A 25,498-nucleotide genomic window follows, 5' to 3' on the forward strand; every position below is an offset into this window, starting at 1 on the left:
ACTGGTCTTGCCTACCAAAGCCAAGTGGAGTGTTTCCATTTTCTTCAGCTGGCTTTAAGTTCAGCACAAGAAAAGCACCCAAAACATTTTTGGAGTGTTAAACTTCCTGAGATGTTAAACTTCCTGGAGAAGAGAAGGCTCTGAGGATATCTTCTCACTGTGTGTAAATGCTTGATGGGAAGGAATGAAGAAGGAGTCAGACTCAGCAGTGCCCATTGACAGGACAGGAGGCAATGGGAACAAAGTAAAACACATTAAATCCCACCTGAACAGAAGAAAATACTTTATTTTTTATTTTTTATTTTTTTTTATTATTACTGTGAGGGTGAATGAGCACTGACACAGGTTTTCTGGAGAGGTTGTGGGGTCTATCTCTGGAAGTACTCAAACCCAACTGAACATGGCCCTGGATTTCCTGCTCTAGGCAACCTGGCTTGAGGAGGGGAGATGGACCAGGTGATCTCAGAAGATCCCTTCCAACCTCTACCACTCTGTGAGGTTCTGAGCTTTATAGCTCTGATAGTATGCTGGATTCACAGATGATACATTCACCAATTATGCTCTTCCATAATACCTTTGTAAACCTAAAACAGCTCCACTGATTTTATTGACCTACATGAGTGCAAGGACACATTTTTTCCCCTCAAAAATAGTTTGTGCTTTTTCTAAATAATTAATAATAACACCTTTCTTTTTCAGACATGGAGTTGCTAAAGTAATAGAATGATAAACAAGCAGTAAAGTACACTGTGGTTCATCTCTGTAGTACAAGCTTCTATATGATGCTTTTTATCTGTCATTATAATGTGATACTATCTTTGTATGTATTCAAAGACCTGAGGGGAAAAAAAAAAAAAAAAAGTTGATGGAAACCATTTCAGCATAGAAAATCCAGAAAACAGAGGCTGAAGAGACACTATTCCACTACAGTGTTAAATAACACTCAGACATTCTACATGCTGACTACAAGAGGTTATAATAAATGCCATGGTTCTAGGAAATAATCCAGTGCCAGCTATCTTCCAGACATCTTTTAGTAGTGTTCTGAAAGTAGTCTAATTTATTTGATTTTTCACATATTTAAAAAAAAAAACATCTTGGAATAACAGAATTTCTGCTCTACTTGCATTTGTATCTTTAAAAAGCCACACAAATATTTATCATCAAAGAGCAACTAATCCTTTGCATTAGCGAGAATGTCTTCACCTTTATATTTTAAAACACGCATTTTAAAAAAATGGTAAATGAATAACCATTGCTTCACTGTTGAAGAAAAAGACTTAAGCCTACACAGGCTGTTTTGCATGAACTAAGAAAGCTCCTTCTTGTTTCCTCCTCTATAAATGCCTGTTCTGTCCCCCTGAGGTCCCCTGGTCCCCTGCAGCACTGACACACTTGCCTTGCCCCAGCTGGCCTGCTGGAGCTGGGCTTTATTTTCCAGACTACCCTTTCCTCTGATTTCCTGCAAGGATGAGATGACCTGTTCAATAGGCATAGAAGTAATTCAGCACACGAGTGCACACTAATCATGTCATTCAACCACATCGAGCCACAGCCTCTTCTCCGTGCCACATTAAATGCTAGAGGATCTCCTCTGGCATGTGGGAGGCAGAGTCTGAGACTGGTGTGCTGAGCTGCCACTGGCAGCTAAAGCAAGGTGGTGCCACTCCTTCAGCCCTGAAAAAAGGAGCCAATTTTGTGAAAAGATTAAACTTAGTAAGCAGCACAGCTAAGTATTAAGTACATAATACTTCAACCCACCTGAACAAATATTAATGAATTTGCAAAGAAGCTTAATCAACATCCCTTAATTTTCTAGGTACAAATTTTTCGCCATTGCTGATGGTCAATTGCTCTGCATATGAGAACCAGCTGGAATTTTACAGTTCCTTCTCTGTGTTAGTAGGCCAGGCATGCTGGAGCTTGCAAAAGAGCGTATAGATTTGCAGAGAAAAATCAAAGCACCATGAAGAGAAAAAGGGGAAATCCCCTTAATTGTGACTATAAAATTAAAAGTTTCTGTAAGCTAGCAAAAGAGATCAGTGCATCAGAAACCCATTCATTTTATAAAAACTAACATTTGCATATTTGTATTTTAATCATTTTATTCAAAACCCCTTTCTGAGTCACAATAACCTCATATGTGCTCTCTCCATGCTTGCTAGCAACAGAAATGGCAGCTGATCTGACACAGTTCTATGCTTCTTACATCTGCTTAAAATACTTGTGCTAGAGTGCAGATTTTGCTACAATGCACCAAAAAACATAAAATGTCCAGTTTCAGAAAAAAACAAGCACATGGAAAATCACAGCCTGTAGATTTAATATAATGGCTTAGACTTTAGCCCCCATTAAAACCTGTTGCGATAGATTTAAATAGTTTGGGATTAGATCTATAAGTGTCTGCAATGTCCTGAGAAGGACGGTGATAAGAATAGACCTATTTTCTTCCTGGAGATCAGTCTTCAGTGATGGGAATTATTACTGTGCCAGACAGTGGTACAAAGATCACTTCTGGGCTTAAGAAGAAGAAAGTCAGCTAGTTTGTTAAAAATACACTGACTTCATTAAAAAAATACATATATAACAGTTATTGGAAGCGATGCCTTAGTGTTAATACACTAACTAATAAGAAAGTTACCATAAAAAGATTTGCTGACCAAGTACCAATTGTCTCAGCTACTAAGACATTGTCAGTCCTTTCACGATTCACTTAAAATAAATGAACTTGTCCTTCTACATTTTAGGCCAAGTCCATGGGCTAAAGCAATACTTCATAGAGTCAGTAGAGGAGCTTAATTTCTCCCTGTTTTGTATCAGCACATATCACCACACAATGCATTTTTCTCTGCAGAGGAAAAAAAAGAATATAATCATCTCTTGCACATACCTTCTCAGATAGGTTTAAAATTGCACTTGGAATAGAAAAGAAAGTGGCCTCTGCTTTCCAACTCCAAACAATTCTCCATAGGAAGCTCCCATTGATCTAAGAGGCATGCTTTGGCAGCTTGACCAAATTCTCTGTTGAATAGCTTGTCTGTAGCTGAAACATATACCCAGCACATTGGCCAATTCATGTGCCTGGGAAGGTTGTAGCTGCTTTTAGTCCATTAAGGACAACAGAAAATAATGTGATAACTCACACGCGCTGTCATTTCTATTGGTACCAGCATTGACCTTCATGCAGGACAAAACAGAACAAGCTGTCTGAGTGTTCTCAAGCAAAGATATGCGGTTTGGTCAGAAGGTACATGTCTGGTTTTATTATGCTTTAGCATATAAGAAGAATCAAAGTCAAAGCTATAATTATTTTTCTACCACATTCCATAATACCCGTTCTTCCCTGAACTAAATATTTAAGAAAAAAAAAAATGCGGTCAGTTGTGCTGAAATTCTTGAAGTGTTGAAAATGTCATCAAACAAGGCACAACATCACTGCACTGCCCAATTCTTAAATGCTGAGCTGGGCTGAAATTCATTTCCTAGTGCTTGGCAGTGTGACTGTCTCTCACCAGTCTCTTAGCTTAACTGCTTAATGTCAGCACCAGGCTTAAAAATTCAGCACTTTCCATTCCTATGCGACACAGCTGATACTCATTGAAGTAACTCATGGAAAGATTAATCTCACAGTTCTAGCTACCTGAAAGTTTGGTATCTAATCTATTTGCCTGGCCTCCCTGTGTATAAGGCCTCCTGTGGGAAGAAACATGCACCTCCACAAGGCAATTCATCTCATCTACTCCAGCCACCTCTGAGCACCAAGCACCCTCTGGATGTGCCAGTCCCTGTCACTGGCTATTGAGAGAGCCTAACTGATGATGATGCCCATAGTAGTAAATGAAACATGAGAGGTACATGAAACAGTAAGTGCCTACAGGCTCAAACACTGGTGCGTAATCCTCCACACAGTTCAAGTGTTAGCACAACTCATGGCAGCCCCTTGGCCTGTACCAGCCAGCAATCTTTGATGCAATGCCAGGCATGGTTTGGGGGACAGGACTGATCAGGAATCATTCCCAGTCAGCCATCTGGAGGCAGACACTGTTTCAGGGGAAGGGCAAGAGAGCTTGACCATGTATTTGCGAGCCACAAGTGGCACCTAGCCCCAGGGCCACAGGACTGTGCCCTGATTCATGTAGTAACATATGTAAAGCCACTTCAGACTACAATCCCAAATTCTATGTGTCTAAAGCCATGCTGAATGAATCCATTCTGAATTACTCAAAACAAAACAAAAAAGCTGTGAAGCCTGCTTGCTCGTCACTGTGAATGTCTTAAGCACTGTCTATTTTTACTCTTTATGCCAGCTGTCATTACATCAAACCCCACTCTTTTAATTTTTTCTGGCTTTGTTATCACACCAGCAGAAGAAAGAAAGAAGGATGGAGAGAACTCAGCCCTGAGACGCAACACTAAGGCTGCCACAGCTACCACTGCCTGGACAGTTTAACCCTCCCAAGAGGCTGGCAGAAACAGTCCATCATCTGGTGTGATGTACCACAAATAGCAGGAAGAAATAGCCATACATGTTGCATCTCACAAAAAATACTAAAACTCAGTGAAAGACATGGGTATGGGCCTCAAATTTTCTCAGCATTTATGATTGATTGTCCAATAGTAAGGACAGTGGCTCGTTGAACAAGAAACCCTAATTAGCTGCTCTCCCAATTATAAGCCATCTGTGTTTGGTCAGATGTCATCACCTAGACAGATGCTACATCCCCTGATACTGTTCTAAGAATTGAGAACAAGAGAACAAAAAAGTTATTTTCAGAAACTACCTAAATGGAGGAACTCAACTTTGAACCACTGAGCAAGAGCTGTGGTCACTGAGCACACTGACCACGATCAGCTCAGACCTTGATCTGAAGACACCAAAAAGGCAGGATATAGCTGGAACACCACTAACTCAGTGAGTACTTGACATTTCCACCAAACGGGCCTGGAGAATAAATGAGGGTCCTACAGCCACCACTGCATCTAACTTCCACTCTTCACACTTTCAGTGGAATTTAGCTATCTTGTCAATGGGACTCCAGTCTACACCATCAGTCCTTTGGTTCTCAGGAATTGTCCACTTAAAATATTGTGGGGTTTTGATTTCTTTTTGTTTATTTGTCAATTAGTTTGTTTTGGTTTTGGTTGTTTGTGTGTGTTTTTTTAAGGCGCTTTAAATAAACTAGGTGAAAATAGTTTTGAAATAGATGAAAATAGACAAAATAGACAAGTTTTCAAAATAAATTTGTAATTCTTTTTGTAGCTTGTCAAGAGTTATATGTGGTGTGTTCATTATCAATTATGTACTGGCATCAGATTAGCAGCACTGGAAGCTAAAAAGCTTTGATAACATTAAGAACATCAAAAAGGTGATACCTAAAAAGCTTTGATAACATTAAGAACATCAAAAAGGTGATACCAGAGTAAACTTCACAGTGTGCTGTACCAGAGCTGTACCTTAACTGCAGGCAGGTGCATTAATGCTGTATGACAAGTTCAGTGTCCCCATGCCCATTCACATTTCTTGACCTTCGCAAAGACTCCCAATAAAAATAACAAATTCATAAGAACTCTTGAGATGTGAGTGCTTCCCTGTTAACATTTGGATGGAGAATTCCCAACTAAATTTGCAAGCAGTGCATTACAAAAACATACTTCAGAAGATCAGGTTTTCAAACTCTGCCAGCATGGTCACAGATTCAAACAGAGGTTTGAACTCCACTCATCTCTCATCCCTGAATTACCAATTCCCTGAGCCAACTAATATGCACAAATGTTGTGTAGTTGACTAAAAAAAAAAAAATGTATTTGAATTCTCATTTCCCCTCAATTAGAATTAATCTACTTGAGTAAGTTAATAAGGTTTCATAAAATGGGATGGTTTGTGTAACTTCTAACGCAATTAAATATTAATAAACTCCTGTGGGAGCAAGATCAGTGGATTACAAAACATCTTCCTGAATTTTATCTTAAAACGTGGCATTTCAAGCAGTTACATGTATCTCTATACTCTCTAAGAAGTTTTATACTGCAGAAGAGTGATGAAACTACACAGAAAAATCTCAACATTTATATAATAAAGAAATGTATGCATATTATGCTCAATTTCAAGAATGGATTCCACCACAGCCATCACATATTTGATACAATCCATAATCAATGTGAAATAATATATACAATCCATCTAGATACTGATTAACCTAAATTTCCCCTTCTTTAACCTTATTTGCAACAAGGCCAAAATGCTATAAAACCAAAAGCTAATCACCTGTATTAAATGACAATATTAAATTACCTGTATCCAGTTTCCTGTATAATTCTGTCTGACCTTTTGTAAAAGAACCTTTCTAGGTGACTGTTTTTTTTTCTGGTCTCTGGAGTCTAGTGCAAGTTTTCTCTTCCCTTAATTAAAGAACAAGAATCGTAAATCTGAATCTCCATTTCTGGTACTACAACATACAGTTGAAAGTACAGCCTTTTTGAGATAGCGTTAGAAACACTGGTCTAAACAAATGTGAGGTAATTCTTCAATTTCTAGCAGTTTGGTCTAAAAGATAAACAATAGAAAGTCAGCAGAAAGTTTTAAGATTTTTTTTAAAAACATTGATAGGAAATATCTGTGTTTTCAGAAGAAAAAAAAAATGGCATAACTAAAATAAAATATTCACAACTGAAGAATGAAAAATTTCTGGTTATCAGTTTCCCAAAATACTTCAGGGAAGTCTAAATTCCCCTATTCCTCTACCCAAGTACTTCATTCCCTGACCAGTTATTTCAATGACATGTTTACAGAAAAGTTCATTTTCTTTCCAGATTTCATAATATTCATTAAAGGAAGCCCCAGAGTAAAACTTACATTGACATTCTTTGCAGCACTTGCCATCCACATATGCCAGGGCAGAATTAATCGGGCAATCAGAGAGGGGGCATATCAAAGCTTCACACTGCACAGTACCATTCTAGAAGAATAAAAGGTGCTTAACTGGTAGTTATATTTAGCAAGAACAGAGATGTTCTCATACACAAGAACTTAAAATCTACTTTTAAATGCAATGAATTCTCTGGCAGCACCCAAAAAGCCATTTTAGCATGGTTCTTTTAACAACTATAAGAACAGAAACTATACCTTCAGATTATAATGCATACAACCTTTTAGACATGTATGATGCATTCTTTGAGATGACAATGATCAATTTTTTTAGAGGCAAATCTATTTGGATGTAAAACATTCTGCCAATCAGAAGCAAATTGACATAATAATGTGAAATAACAACCTCACAGAACAATACTCTACCTTCTGATTTTTATATGAGAGACAATACATTTCTAAAAGGTAATAATGCCATAGCTGCAAGAAAAAACTGTGAAAAAAAATATGTAATGCACGTAACAATAAATTCAAAACATTTTAGATAGCTATCAGCCAGGTCTGATAGTATGGACTAAACCTTCTTTTCTTCAACCACAAAATCTTAAAAACAAAATTAATATCACTCTAGAAATATAAAGATCAAAGTCATATTAAGCTTAAGTAGAACCATTTAGCAAATTATAGACAGCAGCAAATCAATCTAAGGTGCAGTACAGACAACAGCCTTTCCATCAGTTACTAATGGCCTTTGGATTAGGCATTTAATGAGTCCAAATGGAATTCATGAGTTTTAAATGACTGGACAATAACAAAGATGCAATGATTTGGTGCTTGAAAGGATACTTGCATTCAGTTTTGGAGTTCTGATACCTTTGGGAATCTTCCATTCATTTAAATTTTTTTATTGTTTGTGATATAATAAAGCATGCATATGACCCTGACATTTTACTCTTTATTGCTTTTGGAGATGTAACCAAAGGCAACTAAAGGGAATCAGACTCAAGGGATCTATTAAATCATTTGCTAAGAAAAAGGCTGTGTTTATAGTGATAAAAACAGGTAATTAATTATCCAGAGAAACTGTTTGCAACTCAGTGCAGGGGAATAATGTGATAGCTAAGTGTATTGCATAGCATCTGCCTATACTGGCATGAAATCCAGGAGAGCTACACATGCTACCACTGCTGCAATAATAGGAAAATGCATTTATTAATACTATCGCTTAGATTTAGAACATTATTTTTTTCGCACTTTGTTGCTACTACTTAGCACACATTTATAAACATCCCTTAATATTTTTCCCCAATAAACCCACAATCAGAGGAAACACCAGGGTTCCTGGGTCTCCGCTCAAACTGTAGCCATACCATGCAAGTGCAGTTCTTACAACCATCCGTCCAGGATTCAAACTCTCTGTACGTCATGCCTTTTATTGTGCAGGTCCTTTCACAGTAGCACTGATCCAACTTGTTCATCCTCTGCTCAGCTTGGGACAACTGTATTTACAGTTCACAAAAAGTTTGAAATTTATAAGTGATCACTATGTTAGCATAAACATGATTGAAAGTGTCCCCTTTACTGTCAAGCATGCATGAAAAATGATTCAAAGATAATGACTATTGTCAAAAACTAAATGATTAAACCACCAGTCATTCAGAGATGGAAATAAAGAAGCAAGAAACAATGCATTTCATCTTTTGATTATAACATCGGGGGCATCATGACAACGTGAATAGGTCATGACAGAAAGTGAATAGATGAGTGTGGCTCCTGATCTTTATATGTGTGAAGTGACCCAGAATCTTGCTCTACATACATCTGCAGATAGTAGGCTACGCGCAAAAGACCCGGATCTGAGTAAAGAGGTCAGATTTGATGTAAAGCTCAAAACCAACATTAGTATTTGATTCTCCATTTCAAGTAACTCGTTTTTATCATTTGTGCATCAAATTAGCCAGGTAACAGCATTCCTGCAGACATCTAAAGACCTGACATTTAAAAACAGAAGACTAGTCTTTGTTCACTGGAAGATGTGAATGTTTTTAGTGTTATCTTCTGTAAAAAAAAAAATACATAAATAATATCAAGAAGAAAATACTGCTTAAGGTTCTCCGTTTCCTATTTTGCAAAGATTTTGTCTGAGTACTCCATCAGTTCAGGTTTAGAAAAGTCTTGGACCAATAAATCTTGCTGCAATAAGCAATATAAGCACAGTAACCTATTTCAGACCAGTTTTATTGACTTGTTAGCCTGATAGATAGAGCCTGAATATGTATGAGTCTTTTCCTTGTTCAGGGATTCGGATTCTGTTTACTATTACAATATATTATTCTATAAAAATATTAAAAACCAAGAAAGCTCTCTGAACTGTGAATTTGTATGCATAGATAGTAGGCACAGATATACAAATGCAAACATATATAACCATAACATGTATGGATGTTCTGCACACACCCACGTACACATCCACACAGATGCACAAATAATCTAAAGAAAACAGCAATTAAAGCTTTAGAGTCCTCAGTTCTCCCATGCCATGCCTTCTAGTAAGTATTACCTTTGCTGATGTTTTGGCTAAGATGTCTTGCAGTTCCATAATTTTCTGCACAAGTCCATGGAAGTCATTACAAGTTGGGCATGCTAGAATAACAAGATATGTATACTAGTAACAAAACCATTCATTTACAATTGGTTCGATCACGTCAAAGTTGACAACCAATATACTGAAACTCAAGGATTTAAGAAAGCTTGCAGGACAGAAAGTAGGTACAGAGCACACCTTTCATTTTATGGTATAAGAATTAAGAGACTTACTGCGATTAAGATCTGGGCATTGAGAAATAAATCCTTGAGGCATGACAAGTAATTGCACATCTTGCATTATGCCCTATGTGTAAGTGGAGAGAAAAAAATGAAAGGATGTATTATTTTTACCTGTCAAAATTATATTTTCCATTTACCATGTTAAACATTAAAGCCCACACAGAAAAAAGTGCCTGATAAAAACAATATTTATGAATACATAGCTTCTTTTCTGGACCCAATGCAGTGATAGAAGAATAAAGAGAAAGCAAAATAGATAGATGTACATGTACAGGCATAGTGATTCTTTTTTTAAAGACATAATATTAAATGTCAAGATGTAATTATGTGGCAAGAGTTTGGTTGTTTTGAATTCATTGTTATTTTTAGTTAGCCATTGCAGAAAAGCTTGAAAATGACCTTTAAAAATAACTTGAAAAACAGTTGTACTTTTGGTTATTTTGAAACTCTCTTAAATAAAACTCAAATTTTTCACTAAGCTATGACTGTCAAAAAGAAGTGCAGTTTAAAGAAACGAGTCAGGAAAAACACATTCATGCAAACCTTTTATGATTTTGATGTGGATCTATTCATGAACATGCAGAGTGCCAAGAATCTACATATCTGTTACACAGCTGCAGAGTAACATGTTGGCAAGGAATTTGGGAGAACGGGAAGCTTAGTATGAAATTCAAATATGCCATCTGGAAAGGCCCCATTTTACCCAGAAGAAATCACATGCTTACAGGCAGAATTTACACGCATCCTTAGTCATTAAGATATAATTAGCAGCCACTTTGCTGCTTTCCAAAAGCAAAGGCCAAATAGCCATCCTATCATATACGCTCCAGATGTCCCTTTCATCTATGATTCCCTCCCTGCATGTCCAAAATTCCTTCTTAGAAGTAAAAGCAGAATAATTTCAACATGCTTCAGCATGTTTATGAAGTGAACGTTTCAAGTCACAAATAATATAATGCAAACTAAATGCAAGAGGCCACATTTCATCTGTGTACACAGGGCATTCACTACAGATGTCACAAAGTCCAAGCAAGAGAATTTTGACCTCAAGTGAATGAATCAGCGTGCTTTAGAAACCTACGTGACCTATGGAGAAGAGCAGGTGTCACTGAAGAGTAACTGAGAAGGTAAGTGCCATGACTACCCTCCTCCCTTAACAACAAAGCTACTATCTATGACAATTGGATGCTCCCCCATCCTGTGCAAAGAGCTGCAGTGATTAGTTAATAGATGAAAAATAGGTGGGTATGCCTGAGACAGGTCTCCACGTCAGGACCTCCCTCAGCAAGTGTTCTGGAATCAGGAGCAAAGACCTCTTTGAAGAGAACACTGAAAAGCTCACAATATTCAGTTCTCCTCCCTTCCTTCCTCAGCGTCATCAAGTTCAAATTCATGTCAACCCAAGTTACAGCATTTTCATGAGAAGGAAGAATTGCAGGGTCCAACCCTTTCAGGTTGTAAAGAGCTTAAAACATATCTTTCACTGAACACATGGGCAAGTATTCAAATCACTTAGCTATTAATCAACAGTAAATCCCCTCCAACTATTTGGGGAGCTTTATTCACCACACATCAGCTGTGCTGTGAGCTGGACTCTGCCACTTGACAGGAATTCGGGTTATTTCTCATCTCCCCAGTGTAACAACCAGGAGCTGTGACACCTCACCTGCCTGGGCTGCCAAATCAGGAGTTCCTGACTGTACATGAGAGGCTATTCACAGGCTCCAAAAGAAGCTGTTGGTTCAAATTAAAGTACTTCTGGATATTAGGTGTCAGAGACTTTACATACCAGAAATTAGATGGCCAGAATTGCGCTCTCAGACTTAAGACCTTAAAATTAAATGGGTACAAATATACCCCAGTGTGAGTATGCCTACAGATACATTGTTTCAGTGGAGCAGTATTAGGTCCAAAATCAGATATATCCAAAGAAAATTTCAATGAGTGGCTAATAATTTTGGGTACTTTGATCCTTCTGGACAACTCATTTAAGACCCATTCAAAGCAGCCTGATTTTCAGAAACAACTAAACAAGTGGATGTCAGAAAATCAGATGAGTGGAAGTTGTCACACACAGTATCTAAAAACATAGGCTCTCCAAAACACTAAAAACCACTGAAAGTACTCATCCTCTAGAGTGATGTGTCTTCTGTACAACAATGTCACATTTGCAGATGTAGTTCAACCATTTGTACTTTACTGTGCTGGAGAAATTACTTCACACAGTATATTTTTAGCTAAATCAATGTTCTTTTAACAGCTATCAGTTTCTGTATTTCTGCCAAACTGGTTTGTCTTTGTAACTGAGACAAATTTTTCCATGTATCTTGGTTCATTTTATCATTTTTGAAAAGTAACAAATGAACAAACAAAAAATACAGTCCACTACTGGAGTATTTATTTTTCTACACCAAATGAGCTTCTTCATGGTCACAATGAGTTAGCAAAAAGAATATAATCAAGTCAAGAAGTGAGAAGGTACAAATAAACAAAAGGAATATTTATGTATATATATATATTAATAATAAATACATAGAATAAATGAAGTGTGTCTGAGATCAGTTTAGGCAACGTGTTAATATTTTATGATTTTATTCTTGGATTCAACTATTGCTGATTTTTTTAAACCAGAAATATAATCTTGCTGCTTGTTTAGCAGGTATCTTCTTGTGTTTTGGAAGAAAAAGAAACACATATTGAATAGAAAAATAAAAACAAAGTCATGCTTCAGTTTTCAAACATGAGTGCCCCATCAGATCTCCATATCTTACACTAAACAAAGACATAGTTTAGCATTTAAGTACAGCAAACGGTATTACAACACCCAAAAACTGATTTTAGCACAAAACTACAGAACTTGCTGTGACAACAGTAGTCAGAGTGTTTTATGCTGGGGAAAAAAAAAAAAAAAAAAAAAAGATTTAGCAGGCCATATTTAACAAAGTGATTAGGTCTGTGACCAACATTATCAATTCCACTTTGCAGCTCAAGTAAAAAGATGCCAACAGGGAGGGAAATGGAACTGCAGTATTCCACAAGGATGCCATCATTTGCTAAAGCAGTTTCCAAGAGGACTAAGGCCAAATGACAGAAAATGTCTGTGACCAATGAATGCTACCTAATGGACACAGAGGAATCAAAATTTACACTCCAGTGGAAACACAGCATTCACTTCTTCAATCTTGCTATACACCAGGTGCTTGATATATACATATATATTAATATGTGTACATATATATATGTATATAGAAAAATGGAGAAAGAGTAAGCAAAAAAACATGATCAAGTATTTTTCCTCTGAGGGAAAAGGCATTCTCCTCATTAATGATTGTCATCGCACTTATTTCTGAACTTAGAGAATATTGTGGTGAAACCTAAATCATAAAGAGATTGGAGTTCCCTAGACCTTAGTGTTCTCTGACAAAAAATACTCATTTAGTTATGAAACAGACAATAACATGAATATTTATTTCCTGGAATTCTGTTTCTCTTGGCCATTTACCTTTCACTGTCTTAAACTGTTTTACAACACACCATGGCACTAAAAATTGTGTTAAGACTGCAGAACCACAGAATGGCTGAGGTCAGGAAGAACGTCTTGAGATAACCTACTCCAACACCCCTGCTCACGCAGGGTCACCTATAGCAGGTTGCCCAGGAACATGTGCAAGCAACTTTTGAATATCTCCATCGTGGACTCACTCTGACCACCTTCATGTTAAAAGTGTTTTCTTATGTTCAGATGGAATTTCAGGTTTTTCAATTTTTGTCCATTGCTTCTTGGCCTGTCATTGGGCACTACTGAGAAATGTCTGGATCCTTCATCTTCATCTCCTCCCTCTAACCATCAGATGTTTGTACACTTTGATGAGGTCCCTCCCTAAGCCTCCTCTTCTCCAGGCTGAACAGTCCCAGCTCTCTCACCCTCTCTTCACAGGAGAGATGCTCCAGTCTCTTCATCATCTTTCTGGCCCTTCGCTGGACTCTCTCCAGTAGGTCCATGTCTCTCTTGTACTGGGAAACCCAGAACTGGGCACAGTATGAATTCATACTGTACAGAAACTTGTTTTTAACCTACCCTAACAAACTGACAAACCTGATGACAATTTGATCAATGCAGTTTTATTTCTGCTGAGTCTTTCCAGCACGTGACCACCCCCAGGTAAAACTCCTTCTCATCTCTGGTCTGCAAGGTATACCTTTTTGTGTACCACTCAAGCCCTCCTAGAGAAGTAGCACGGCAAACATACTATCATATCCCACCTGCATGCCTGTATGTCAGTAAGTCAATTAACCTCAACTGAACTGGATCACAAGTCTCACCTGAAATACTATTCATATCACAGAGTATTTACTCTATTTTATCTGCTTCAAGGAAGAGGAAACTGCATCCATTTTTATCTAAGTTCTCTTTTTTTTCCTTTCAGGGAATGCATACCTTAAAATAACCATGTGCATTATTCCTCTGTCCTAGCCAAAATGTTGTACCCAAAGGTAAGTCCATGAAGGGCTTCTCCACAACTCTTTCATAAATTCTGAAACAGAAAAAAAAATATATGTCCCAAGTTGTTATCATTTCATTTACTGAAGCTTGAATGTTCCAGAAGTGACAACTTACAAAACAACATGCTTTACTTACTTATTGCAGTCCACATGTAAAATCAAGTGAGAAGCACTGATTGCTAAGGAAAGCCTGTGCCACTTATCATCTGCCAGGATGTATGGGAATACTTCTGTGTGGGAGCGATGACTGCCTGAGCGATAATGCAACCTGATTTCATTTCGATGACCACTGCTTTCCAGTTCCAGGTACCTGTACCATAAATGCATCATCGTGTCATGAACCATTCTTAGCAGCACAACAACATTTTACATCACATAACTTCTCATTATCATGCAGAAAGTATTTAAAAGAGGGAGAAAGACAGAGAAGAGATAGAAAGATGAAAGGAGACATTGTACGGGTTCGCACTGAATCCTCCTTCTCAATAATACATAATAGCAGGTTCCATCTTTCATGTAAGTAGAAAGATGCCAAGCCAAATATTTTTTCTTCTAGCAACGTTACTTTACATAGCATGACCTGATTGGAAATATAATTATCCTATTCTGAGTAACTGCATTATATCCTGAAAGCACGGTAAGGATACCCTGAAGACATGAATACACAAAAAACAACACCAAGTTCTGTGATAGGACATTATTAGCCATTACCAACCAGAGAAGTAAGCAAGAACTGAGACAGGACACTGCTTTGTTTGCTTTTGGATACATTGTTAACATCTCTTCATTCTTCATAATGTAATTTCTCAAAAGAAATTTAGAGACAAGAAGTGCTAACTCTTAAAAATTGATATGTGCACATTGTTAAATATGTATGTATTTTTATTATGTATGTATGTATATATATGTAAGTATATGTATGCACAGAGTAAAAAAAAACAGCATTGCGTTTCCCCAAATTGCCTCATATGCCAGATTTGCAGATTGTGAACACTTGCTTTGCTGCTGAGACTGCTGCAGATCTATTTAAAGAGCACTACATAAGCAAACTCGCTAAGTAGTCAGGCCTATTTCTTATATATTGGACCTCTTCTGGGAAGAAGTTTGACAAATCATTTCTCTTCTAAGTACTAACTTTCTCATTTTACAGTCCTCCCCTAACATACTTTTAAAACAAGAGGAAAAAAGAAAAACAGAAATGAAGATTATCTAATATGTATATGCAACCAATAGCTAAAGAGTAACAAAAATAACCATACGTAGTAAGATTCAGAAAAACGAGGAGAATGGACAATTAATTTTTGCATATTTTTGCTGCTACATCTGCAGACAGCATGGCAATGGTTTGTTAATCTGTGTGTGCATACGGATCACAGTGTAGTTTCTTTTAACTGGCCATCCATGTAAAAGAACAGACAAGATGATTTTAGTTCTCAAAAGAGGATATGAGGAGACCAAACCAAAACCATCTTGTATAATCATCATCCCTAGCAGGAGGTTGGGCTCACTGCACGTCTCTCCTTCCTTCAGGATGTTTCCCAGTGAAATATGCCTAGCAACAGCACAAAAACAATTATTCTTTCGCAAAACTGGCAAAGGGCAATTTTAACTTCTCCCCCAATATTAGCATAGCACTTAACTAAAGTCAGCAGCAAATTTGATAATCTGCAAATATTTACCCCCTCATGGCCCCCCCCCAAAACTTTTGTATTTACAAGAAGTATAAACTAATTGAAAGTCTGGATGGAAAAAAAAAAATTGGGAAACAGTGGCAGGGCATCAGTCAACTTTATAACCTCCTTCCTGACTCAAGCTTCAAGGATAACAATAAGGTCAATCTCAACCTAACAAAGAAGGGGAACATTATGGAACTGGACTCCTCCAAACAATTTTAAATGTCTCCACCCAGTTGGAGATAATAATTTGGAAACAAAAAAGGCATGAACATGTTGAAACGTTATCTCCTGGTACAGCCAACAGCTAACTCCTACTCTCTTCTAAGTCAATGGCTGAGTGATCCCAACACACAGAGATGCAGGCAGGAAGGAAACAAAGCAGAGATACACTCAGTACAAAAGGTATAAAATGAACATTTGTGTTGCCCCTTACAGAGGCAAGATGATGAGATCCCTGAGAAGGAAACACGAATTTCCCAATAAAACAGACAATTGCTGTAAAATTTCAGGAACTGAGAAAGAATTGCTGAGAGATGATGTTGACCTCCTATGCTACTGCAACAGCAAGGAAAACTTCCTGTACAAAGCTGTGCAAAAATTCTGTGATCAACTCACTGTTTTGAGATCCACAGGCAATCTCTTTTGTTCTTCCATTTGGTAAACTGTAACAAATACCTCTACCTTATGAAGGCTTGATGATTGTTAGATAAAATGTGCATCAAAATGAAAAAGAAAATAATAGCCATTAGGAGAATTATAATTTATGGTTACTAATAATCTGTAGAAGCAGCAGGAAAACACAATTAGAAAAGCAAATGCAATGACAGCCGAAACAATATTCCCTTCAGCTTGAACTAACACCATGACACAGAAACACAGGGAACTGAATGTTAATCATTTTCACTTCACTATTTTATTTATTTATTTATTTTGCAAAATATTGTGCTTGATATTCCACTTTTCTGTATTTGTTTAACTGCTGGGTCTTAAACAGATCTGGCTCTGTTTAGCAGACTTCACAAGTTAGAACGCAGCCTTGTTTCCTAAAGAACTTACTCCCCAAGGAAACAATAACTGCATTATACTGCAGGCTTTTCCTAAGAACCTCATTACGGAAAAGATTTAGGGGAACCCCATCAGCTGAATCACTGGTTCCTTGCCTACACCAGCCCAGCCCAGCCCACTTATCTCAGGGAGAGCATCAGCCAAAAACTTCACCATACTAATGTTGCTTCTGCTTCTCCCAAGAGCTCCAAGGTGTCCTTCCACGTTGGGAAAGGCAAACAGCTCTTCGAGTGAAAAAATAAACCACAGTGATAAACACTGTACAGCAGGAGAACATGCTTCTCCCTTCACTAATGCCCACGATCTCTGTGGTTGTTTAATCAATACCAGCCTATTTGATGTTAACCCCCCCCAAAACCACACACACTTCAGGTCAAATGGATTTAATTTAGCAGGGGGATGATACGTGCTTAGGGTTACTATGTTTGACATACAAATAAGAAAATGCTAACCTGAAAAAGGTTGTTACAACTCTGCACATCGCTCTGTGCATGCACAATCATTTCAAAGGCACCAGCCAGGAACAGAGTAGGACCAGCCAGTCTGCGTGGAAACCTGCCAGACAGCAATCCCTTATGTACTGACTAAGGTTGAGCTTATTTTCATAAGAGGAAGAAATTTGTCTCAAATACCCCAGAGAAAGCTGAGAAAGAAAACAGTGATGCTTTCTTGGCTGCCCTGCACTGATCTATCGTAACTGCTGTGTGCAGATCCCAACACCACAGCTCGTGAGCAGATCTTCTTGAGCACAGAGACGCCCCAGCCCACCCCGGTAAAGGGCACGGGGTCTGCACGAGCCTGTGTGGGCTGTAGTCTGTGGCCCAGCAGCACCGGGGCAAACTGAGGAAGTACAAGTCAGGCTGTGCAGCCAAAACCTGGAGATTTAGGAGGTGAAACAACGGGGTGTACGGGGTACGTAGTAGCTGTCCTTGAGAAGAGGGAGGAATGGCCCTTCCAGCTGATGGGCAATGTTGGTAGCTCCAGGTCTTTGATGGCTCACTCCCCCATTTGGCATCCTGGCTCACACAGCACACGCACACTGCAGCTGCCCACTCTTACTCCAGGCAACTAATAAAAATCAACTTCGGTTCAGAGCATTGTAGACAAATATCTTGGAAGCTAAAGGCTATCATGTCTGTTGTTTACGAATTTATTACAGGTATTAGGGGGTATTTTGTTGTGTTTTTTTTTTTTTGTTTCTTGTGGGTTTTTTTTGGTTTGTTTTTATTTTACAACTTTTAATATTCACAGTTACAGGTGTAGTGTTAAAAATTTTTCATGGCTTTTTGATTTACACTAAGAAGAAAAGGAAAACTAATAAAATTAAAGAGGAATATGTACATAAAATAAAATAAAATAAAATAAAAAAATAAATAAAATACTTATTTCCAAAATTATGAAAATCATTATTTTAAGATCTTTGATACAAATGTTCTGGCTTGTCAGTTATGTATAATTACACAAACAAAAAAAAAGATCCTACTCAGTAGATCCAATAAACTGCAAACTATGCTTACAACAGCACTAAGTAATTCTGCTGGGTGTAGATTATGAAGCTGTAAAAGTAATCCGTACTAAACAGCCACCACATTCAGCAACGCATTATTTGTTATTTTCCATGGTGTGGTAAATGGGCATTTAGGAGCATGCAACACATTTTTCTAGTTGGAAGTTAATACTTCCAAGTGCTCTGAAATATTAACTAGGAGTTTTTACTGCTTGATGCATCCCTTAGAACAATATCGCACCAAAATATCCTCAGATGAACTGTAAATACCAAGTGGCGCCCACGCTAGAGCTGTAAAACATACTCCCCTTCTCTCACTTATATCACTGTTTGGCCTTACTGACTTTGCCCTTCTCCCTATCTAGAGCTCTACCTAGTCACGAGACAAAACCGGCAGTTTAGCCAAAGAACAATAAGTAAAAAACTGGTCTTCACTTTTCTGGATAATTTTGCAGCACTTAATGCAAGTGCACAGCAAGCAGGAAAGACACCAATGTAGTTTCTGTACCTTTCATTCGCTGAATACATTTTGACAGCTGGACAAGAATTTTCTGTTATCAGATATTTTTATTCAAACATTTTGATCCATTAAAACCAAATATTTTGTTACAAATGTTTTAGCAGAAAGGCTTGTGGGGTCCAGGTTTAAATCCTTGTTACAAGAGAGAGCTAATCTCAGGCTCTCTGGAAAAATTCCTGAAATGCTCTACAATGCCACAGTTATTACGTATTTGAAAGCAGAGATCCCAAGTGAACACAGGCCCAAACCAGAAGAGGTTATTTCCCATATCCAAATGGAGCACACAAACAGCTGGACATTAAAACCAGTCTCCCAGTTTGACCTGGTAAGGCTATTTCATTCTATTCATCAGCCAAAAAGAATAAGTCAGGTACAACAACCTAACCTTAGTAAATTGATCTCAAGCCCTACACCTATACTAATAAATAGAGCCAGCAAAGCCTGTTCCCTGGCCCTGAAGACAAATATTAACAGTGGTGTTCTAACACAACATGCATCCAGATGGGCACTCTCCTATTTTTTGCTTGAAATAGTGTTTTTTTTTTCTATTTTGTCATTTGGAAATAGTCCCTGGCCAATACTATTCCACAAACCATGGCACTGTCTCTAAAGGTGGTAACTGCAGAAGACAAAAGCATGCCAAGTAGGATACCAACAGTTACGCAGAATGGACAACATCAGGCCAGTGTTCCAGCAGCCAGTGCTGGGTGCTGCACTAGGGTCATAACAGCCCCATGCCCTGGGGGCATAGGTCCTGGGTACTACATTGCTGTGCTGGACAGCTATTGGGAACAGCTGGGTAGCAGGGAGAGGCATTCCTCAAATGTAGGGGAGACCGAGCCCCATGCTGGGATGTGCATTGAGGAACACCCTCAACATTGAGAGGTTACATGTGAAAACAGCCAGGAGACCAAAGACTGGAAGGTCAGAGACAGCATTCATGCACTCTCATCTGCACAAACACTCCTGGCTACTGACAGCTCTTCTCTGGACAGAAAGAAGTCACAGCACAAGGTAGCAGCTAGAAGAGTGAGTTTCAGTGTCATGATGTGGAGGAGGAGAAGGCTGGGAAATAAATGCAGGTGAGGCTGCTCAAGCCCTTTTCACCCCTGCTGCCTCAGTGCCTGCACCTACCTAAATACATGTCAATGAGATCTTGTTTCTATCAGCACACTGCAGCCCCTTACCCGACTTCAGTGGGGCTACTGTGATACGGAAGCCTTTGCTGGCTTTGAAGGTAAGAACTTGTCTCTCATCTGAGAAGTATTTCTGCCCACTCCCAAACGTCAAACTCGCTATGCCCCTAAAGAAGGGAGGCAAAATCTTGCCTTCACCACTTAAAAGGTCTGCATAGCTTCTGCTCAGATTAGTGCTATGATCCAAGAAGTCATCACAGGGGCAAAATATCACGGACACTCTAATGCTGATGACAAGCCAAGGCTCCTCAGGAGGGTCCCTGCAGCACTTGCAGAACTAAGCAGAAGCTAGAAGCAGGGGCTTGAGGTCACACCGAGCTCCCCAAAGGACTGAGAGGAGCTATTCTACCACAAACTGCTGGCTTGGCATTGCAAAAATTAAGAGCTGGTGTTACAGCACGTTGTCTGTACTGTCACAGTTTGAGCTGCGAATATGAATCAAAGCAAATGTCAAAATAGGAACTACCTTTTTAAACAGAATTCTTGGCTTTGAGTAATTGCTCTCATTCCTCCCATCTACCTCGATTATCCCACTTACCAATATATTACTTCCCATTCTGTTCTCACTATCACAGCCTCTTTAACGTTAACCTTGCCTTTCTGAAGCTCCCTTTCCTACCAGAAACCAAGGAGGGAAGAAACTTTCTCAGATCAAAATGGAACAAACCATCCCTGTCACTCCCTTTCTCCATGGACAGTGAGAAGACCGCAAAAACAATAAACAACTTTCCAATACATATTAATAAAAGAAAAAGCCAGTTTCAGCCTAACTCCTCCCCTTTCCTACGCTGACAGAATACAGATTTCTTTGTTATTTATTTGTTAATAGAAACTCTTTCAAACAACAGCAGAAGTATGATGATACCTGTCAAAACTCACATTTCAACTGTTTCAGTGGTGTTTTCAGTGTCATAGGCAGAGACATATCTTTTGTATCTTATTCAAGTAGATCTGTCACTAATCTGAATTCAAACTACAGGATCCGGGCTCATATGAGCATTTTGTAACAAGTTCTCACCAAATCAAACTGGATTTGTTGGCACTGTAACGATTTACATCAGCAGACAGGCTGACCTCACTTGATGTGATAAAAGTTACAGGAAGGTGTGTTTTAAGGTGGGTGCATTCACTACTTAGAAGAATTCACAACCTAATCACTACTTTTTCCTTATTATTATTTTTTTTTGACAGAAAGTATAAGCTGTACTGAAGAAAAAAAAGAAAAAAGAAAAAAAAACAGATAATAGTGACAAGGCATCAATCAATTCAGTAACATCCCTTGAAACCAACACTTAAAGAAACAGGCCTTTCCCAATTTTGTACAGAAATTAAAACTCAGTATAACACAAAACAACTGCTTTACAGATATTTCCATCCAGCCATCCACTCAAGGATAGAAGTTAATCTCCCAAACAAAAAGAAACATGGAATCTACCTCTTTGGGGTAGAGAAAAGAGCCTGGCCAAACTCTCACTAGCTACATAAGGAATCGCTTATCTCTCAGAATCTTCTTGAGCACTATGATATAGAATGAACAAAAGAAATACCTTTTTCTGACACCTTTGACGAAACATGAAAACTTCATCAAAAGAAAAGAAGACTGACACTAGAGAAGTTTTACATCACTAGAAGAAGTCAATTCAAAAGATATTGATTGTTATTAACAGATTTGAAAGGGTTTGTAATTATTATCAGAATAGTAAGAAACAGCAACTAAGATTTACAACCAAAAAAAATAAAAAAAAAAGAATATTACAACCTTTCATGCTTCCAGCAAAAACTAGTATGTCAGCACAGAGTTTAAAAAGCAGAAATAAAATAGTACTTCTTTTGGTGCAAGAAATAGCCACACACAGCTTTAATGTTTGAAACTGAATTTCATGTTACCTAATGTCTTACTTAATGTCTACTCTGCAAGTTATTGACGGGGAAGGGCAAAGCACCCCTAAACAAAACCAATGTAACTCTACAGTACTGGTTTAAGTGGTAAACATCGAAAGTTTTACTCGGTGTAATGTGTTTACAGCAAATTTTCTGATGTCAGAAAGAAGAGACTTAATACTGCGATCCAGAAATACAGACACTCGTACATCAAAAGCAGGGAACATACAGTTCCACTATTCTAGTAAAATGGTCAAATGATGCAGCAAAATTCATGTATCAGAAGTTCACCTCTGGCAACCTACCTCCTTGTAAATCCATAACAGAGAGAAATTGTCACAGATAATTTTCTCCTAGGTACTGAAAGAGGTCTAACACTACTGTACAGTGCAGCACATTTGATGGCAGATAATCACAAGACACCAATAGCTGTGAAAATAAATGCTATATGAGGCAGAAATTGAATAAAATAGTAGAGAAATACAATTAAGTTTAGGAAATGCCTGTCCACAATATTCTACTGATTTTGGTGCTTTGTTTCAGGTTACAAAAACATTAACTGAAGGAAATAATGATTAAAGTCCAATCCAATGACTGAATCCTTTAGGGGCCCTAATATGCAGTACCTCAAGAGATTTGGATAAAACATCAGTTGTGTAAAGGCATCTAACCATGAAGGGAGGAAAAAGCCTTATTACATTGCTCCACTGTTGCCAATTAAATGAAAATATACGATGGAATAGGGAGGTCTAACATATATTAAAGCCCTGTCACAGATTAAAGTTATCTCTCTGCTGATTCTTTCATCAAGAAGAAGCTGAGGTGAATTCAGAAGCAAAGTGAGGAGGCTAATAGAGCTTAAAGGGAAGGCTGAGAGCAAGCACACAGCAATCAGTGTTTAACAGAACTTACACTCAGACTTCAGACATCACTTCATTAACAGCATTCAAAATATTTACCCTGTTATTGTTAAGTACAATCCATTTAGGCAGGGCACTCTATGTATTCAAGGTGATCTTCTCAAGTCAAGTGAACATTCAAGCCTTCTGTCTTTCAGATATATGCCATACACAAACGTGCCCAGAAATATGTCTTTAGCTGCTTGAAACTCATCTGAACAACCACAGATGTGCAATTTGGTATATTGGGTTTACATGGCAAGGTTTTGGTGAGCGGGGGGCTGCAGGGGTGGCCTCTGTGAGAAGAATCCAGCAGCTGCCCCATGTTAGATAAGGGCCAGTTTCAGCCAGCTCCAAAGTGACCTGCTGCTGGCCAGAGCTGAACCAATAAGCGATGTTGTTTGTGCCTCTGTGAGAGCAGATTTAAGAAAGGGAGAAAACAAAAACTGCTGCACAACAGCAGCTGGGAGAGAAAGGGGTCAGAACCAGCCCTGCAGCCCTCCAGGTCAGTGCAGCAGGAGGGCAGGAGGTGCTCCAGGCACGCAGCAGCAGTTCCCCTGCGGCCTGTGGAGAGGCCCCTGGTGGAGCAGGCTGTCCCCCTGCAGCCCATGGGTCCCACGGCGGAGCGGATCACCATGCTGCAGCCCTTGGAGGAGCCCTTTTCATCATATTTTCTCCCCCCTTTCCCTTTGAGTGAGAGAATGGTTATGGTGGATCTCAGCTGCCCAGCTGGGTAAAACCACCACATTTGGATTCACTAACACCATACAAATTCTCTTGAAACTATCATTTCTGAGCTGCACCCAAAAAATACCACCAACAGAACTCTTCACTTGCTGTGAACAGTGGGAGAAAAAAAAAAAAAAAGCTATTTCTGAAGAAGAATGTGAGGAAATTAAAAACGAATAGTTAAGATAAAATTTCAGATTCTTTCACTCTGAGACCAGTTTAGAAAGATTTGAATGCATTAAATATTAGAGAGAGCATAATGATAACAAAAGGAGAAAGACAGCTTTGATATTCAACTAGGAAAAGAAAAAAAAAAAGGCCACTTAATGGAGTAGAACAAGATGACTGTATCTGTAGAAAATCCTTTAGAGAACTACTTTTTCTGGTGACAGCAACAGTCTGGCCTCAACCAAACACCCAAGCCTCAGATTTATATAGAGAAATTCTGCATCTATCTGATACCCCAGGGGCAGCATTCACCACATGAAGTTAGAGGGAAAGCTTCAGGAGGGTGATCCTATCCACTTCTTGAGACTCAAAGCCTTAAGTAGCTGCGTGACCGTAATTCAGTGGAAGCACTCATTTTTTATGTTCTTCAAAAGGGAACCAGCAAAAAGCAACCAAAACACCCAGAAAGCTAGGCAATACAGACTGAATCAGGTAAACTATCTCAGGCATGTTACTTTAAAGAAAATTATGGAATCTAAAAAGTAACTTTAATTTGCAACTGTAATTTGTCCTCAATTACTGTAAATTACCATATGTGCACTGAAGCGCCTAGGCCCATGCAAACAGACGATGAGTTTTTACTCTGTTTTCAAAAGCATGTAAAATATTTCCCAAGCCACTGAATATTAAATGAACATACTTTTTTTCCAAGTTTCAAGCAAATATTTTGATTTTCTTTTACCCTAGAAATTAGAACTATTAGGTGTTACGAAACCTGTGCAAAATAAAATGTAAGAAGACCTACTTGTGTGATAACTGATTATATCCACCAGTTATTGTTGCCTCCAACCTTTCTCACCACCATTCCCTCGTGGCAGAAAAGCAAGAGCTAGCACTGACTCTTGTAAATTAAGAACATAGCCAGATATGACTGTCCCAAAACGCAGCAGTTCAATATCAGTAAAACTTTTTCTGACTTTAGAGGAACTACACAAGGCTAAAGCTGGTGCAATGGCGTGGAGCAGCAGTTTTGTGTTGCTACTTCTCCTTGCAACTACAGTGACTGTTGTGACAGAAAGAGCTCAGAAGAACTTGTCTAAAAATTAAAGGATTGTTACAGACAAGTCCCTGGTCAGATATGGGCAATATGCGAGATGGAAATCTGGCACTGAAGAAGCAGTTAGCTAATGTAAAGCATATAAGTGGTTTCTTTCAACTCTTACATTCTCCTATCTTCATTGTCATTCATCATAAAATAAAATGAAAGCCATAAGAGATACTTCAGGAGACTCAGAGATGCTAGCCTAATTCCAGTATTATTGACACCAAACTAAGCCAACCCCCAGGTCAGTACAATTAAATGAAGCAAACACTATTATGACACACAGACAATACATATTCTGTACATCCTATAGATGTAGGATACAGACCAGATTGGAAAGTGTTTATTAAAAGCTTAAGGGCACATCTGATTTAATAGCCACAAGTTCTTTCTGGTCATACTCTCGTTGAGACTAATATTACATCTGCTGGATGCAAAGGTTTTCCCTGATTGCAATAGGGTCAGATTAGGCCTAGCATTTTTTAAAAGAAATTCAAGTTTCTTTTTCACTAGATTACCTAATATTCTCCCAAAGAAAGTGATGAAATATTCACATATAGA

General features: G+C 38.4%; 1 protein-coding gene across 1 annotated transcript in view; it reads right to left on the reverse strand.

Annotated features, from left to right (window-relative positions):
• NELL2 (neural EGFL like 2) overlaps nucleotides 1-25,498 on the reverse strand; it is a 147,260-nt gene that overhangs the window by 95,586 nt on the left and 26,176 nt on the right. Inside the window, exons 4-9 of the mRNA XM_083815095.1 lie at nucleotides 14,331-14,504; nucleotides 14,130-14,226; nucleotides 9,683-9,755; nucleotides 9,426-9,508; nucleotides 8,236-8,364; nucleotides 6,854-6,956 (exon numbers count right to left, since the gene is read on the reverse strand). Coding sequence (XP_083671221.1) covers nucleotides 6,854-6,956; nucleotides 8,236-8,364; nucleotides 9,426-9,508; nucleotides 9,683-9,755; nucleotides 14,130-14,226; nucleotides 14,331-14,504 — 659 coding nt within the window. The remainder of the gene's footprint in view (nucleotides 1-6,853; nucleotides 6,957-8,235; nucleotides 8,365-9,425; nucleotides 9,509-9,682; nucleotides 9,756-14,129; nucleotides 14,227-14,330; nucleotides 14,505-25,498) is intronic.

Source organism: Anser anser (genome assembly GCF_964211835.1).
Source record: "Anser anser genome assembly, chromosome: 1".
In the NCBI taxonomy this organism is placed as follows: domain Eukaryota; kingdom Metazoa; phylum Chordata; class Aves; order Anseriformes; family Anatidae; genus Anser; species Anser anser.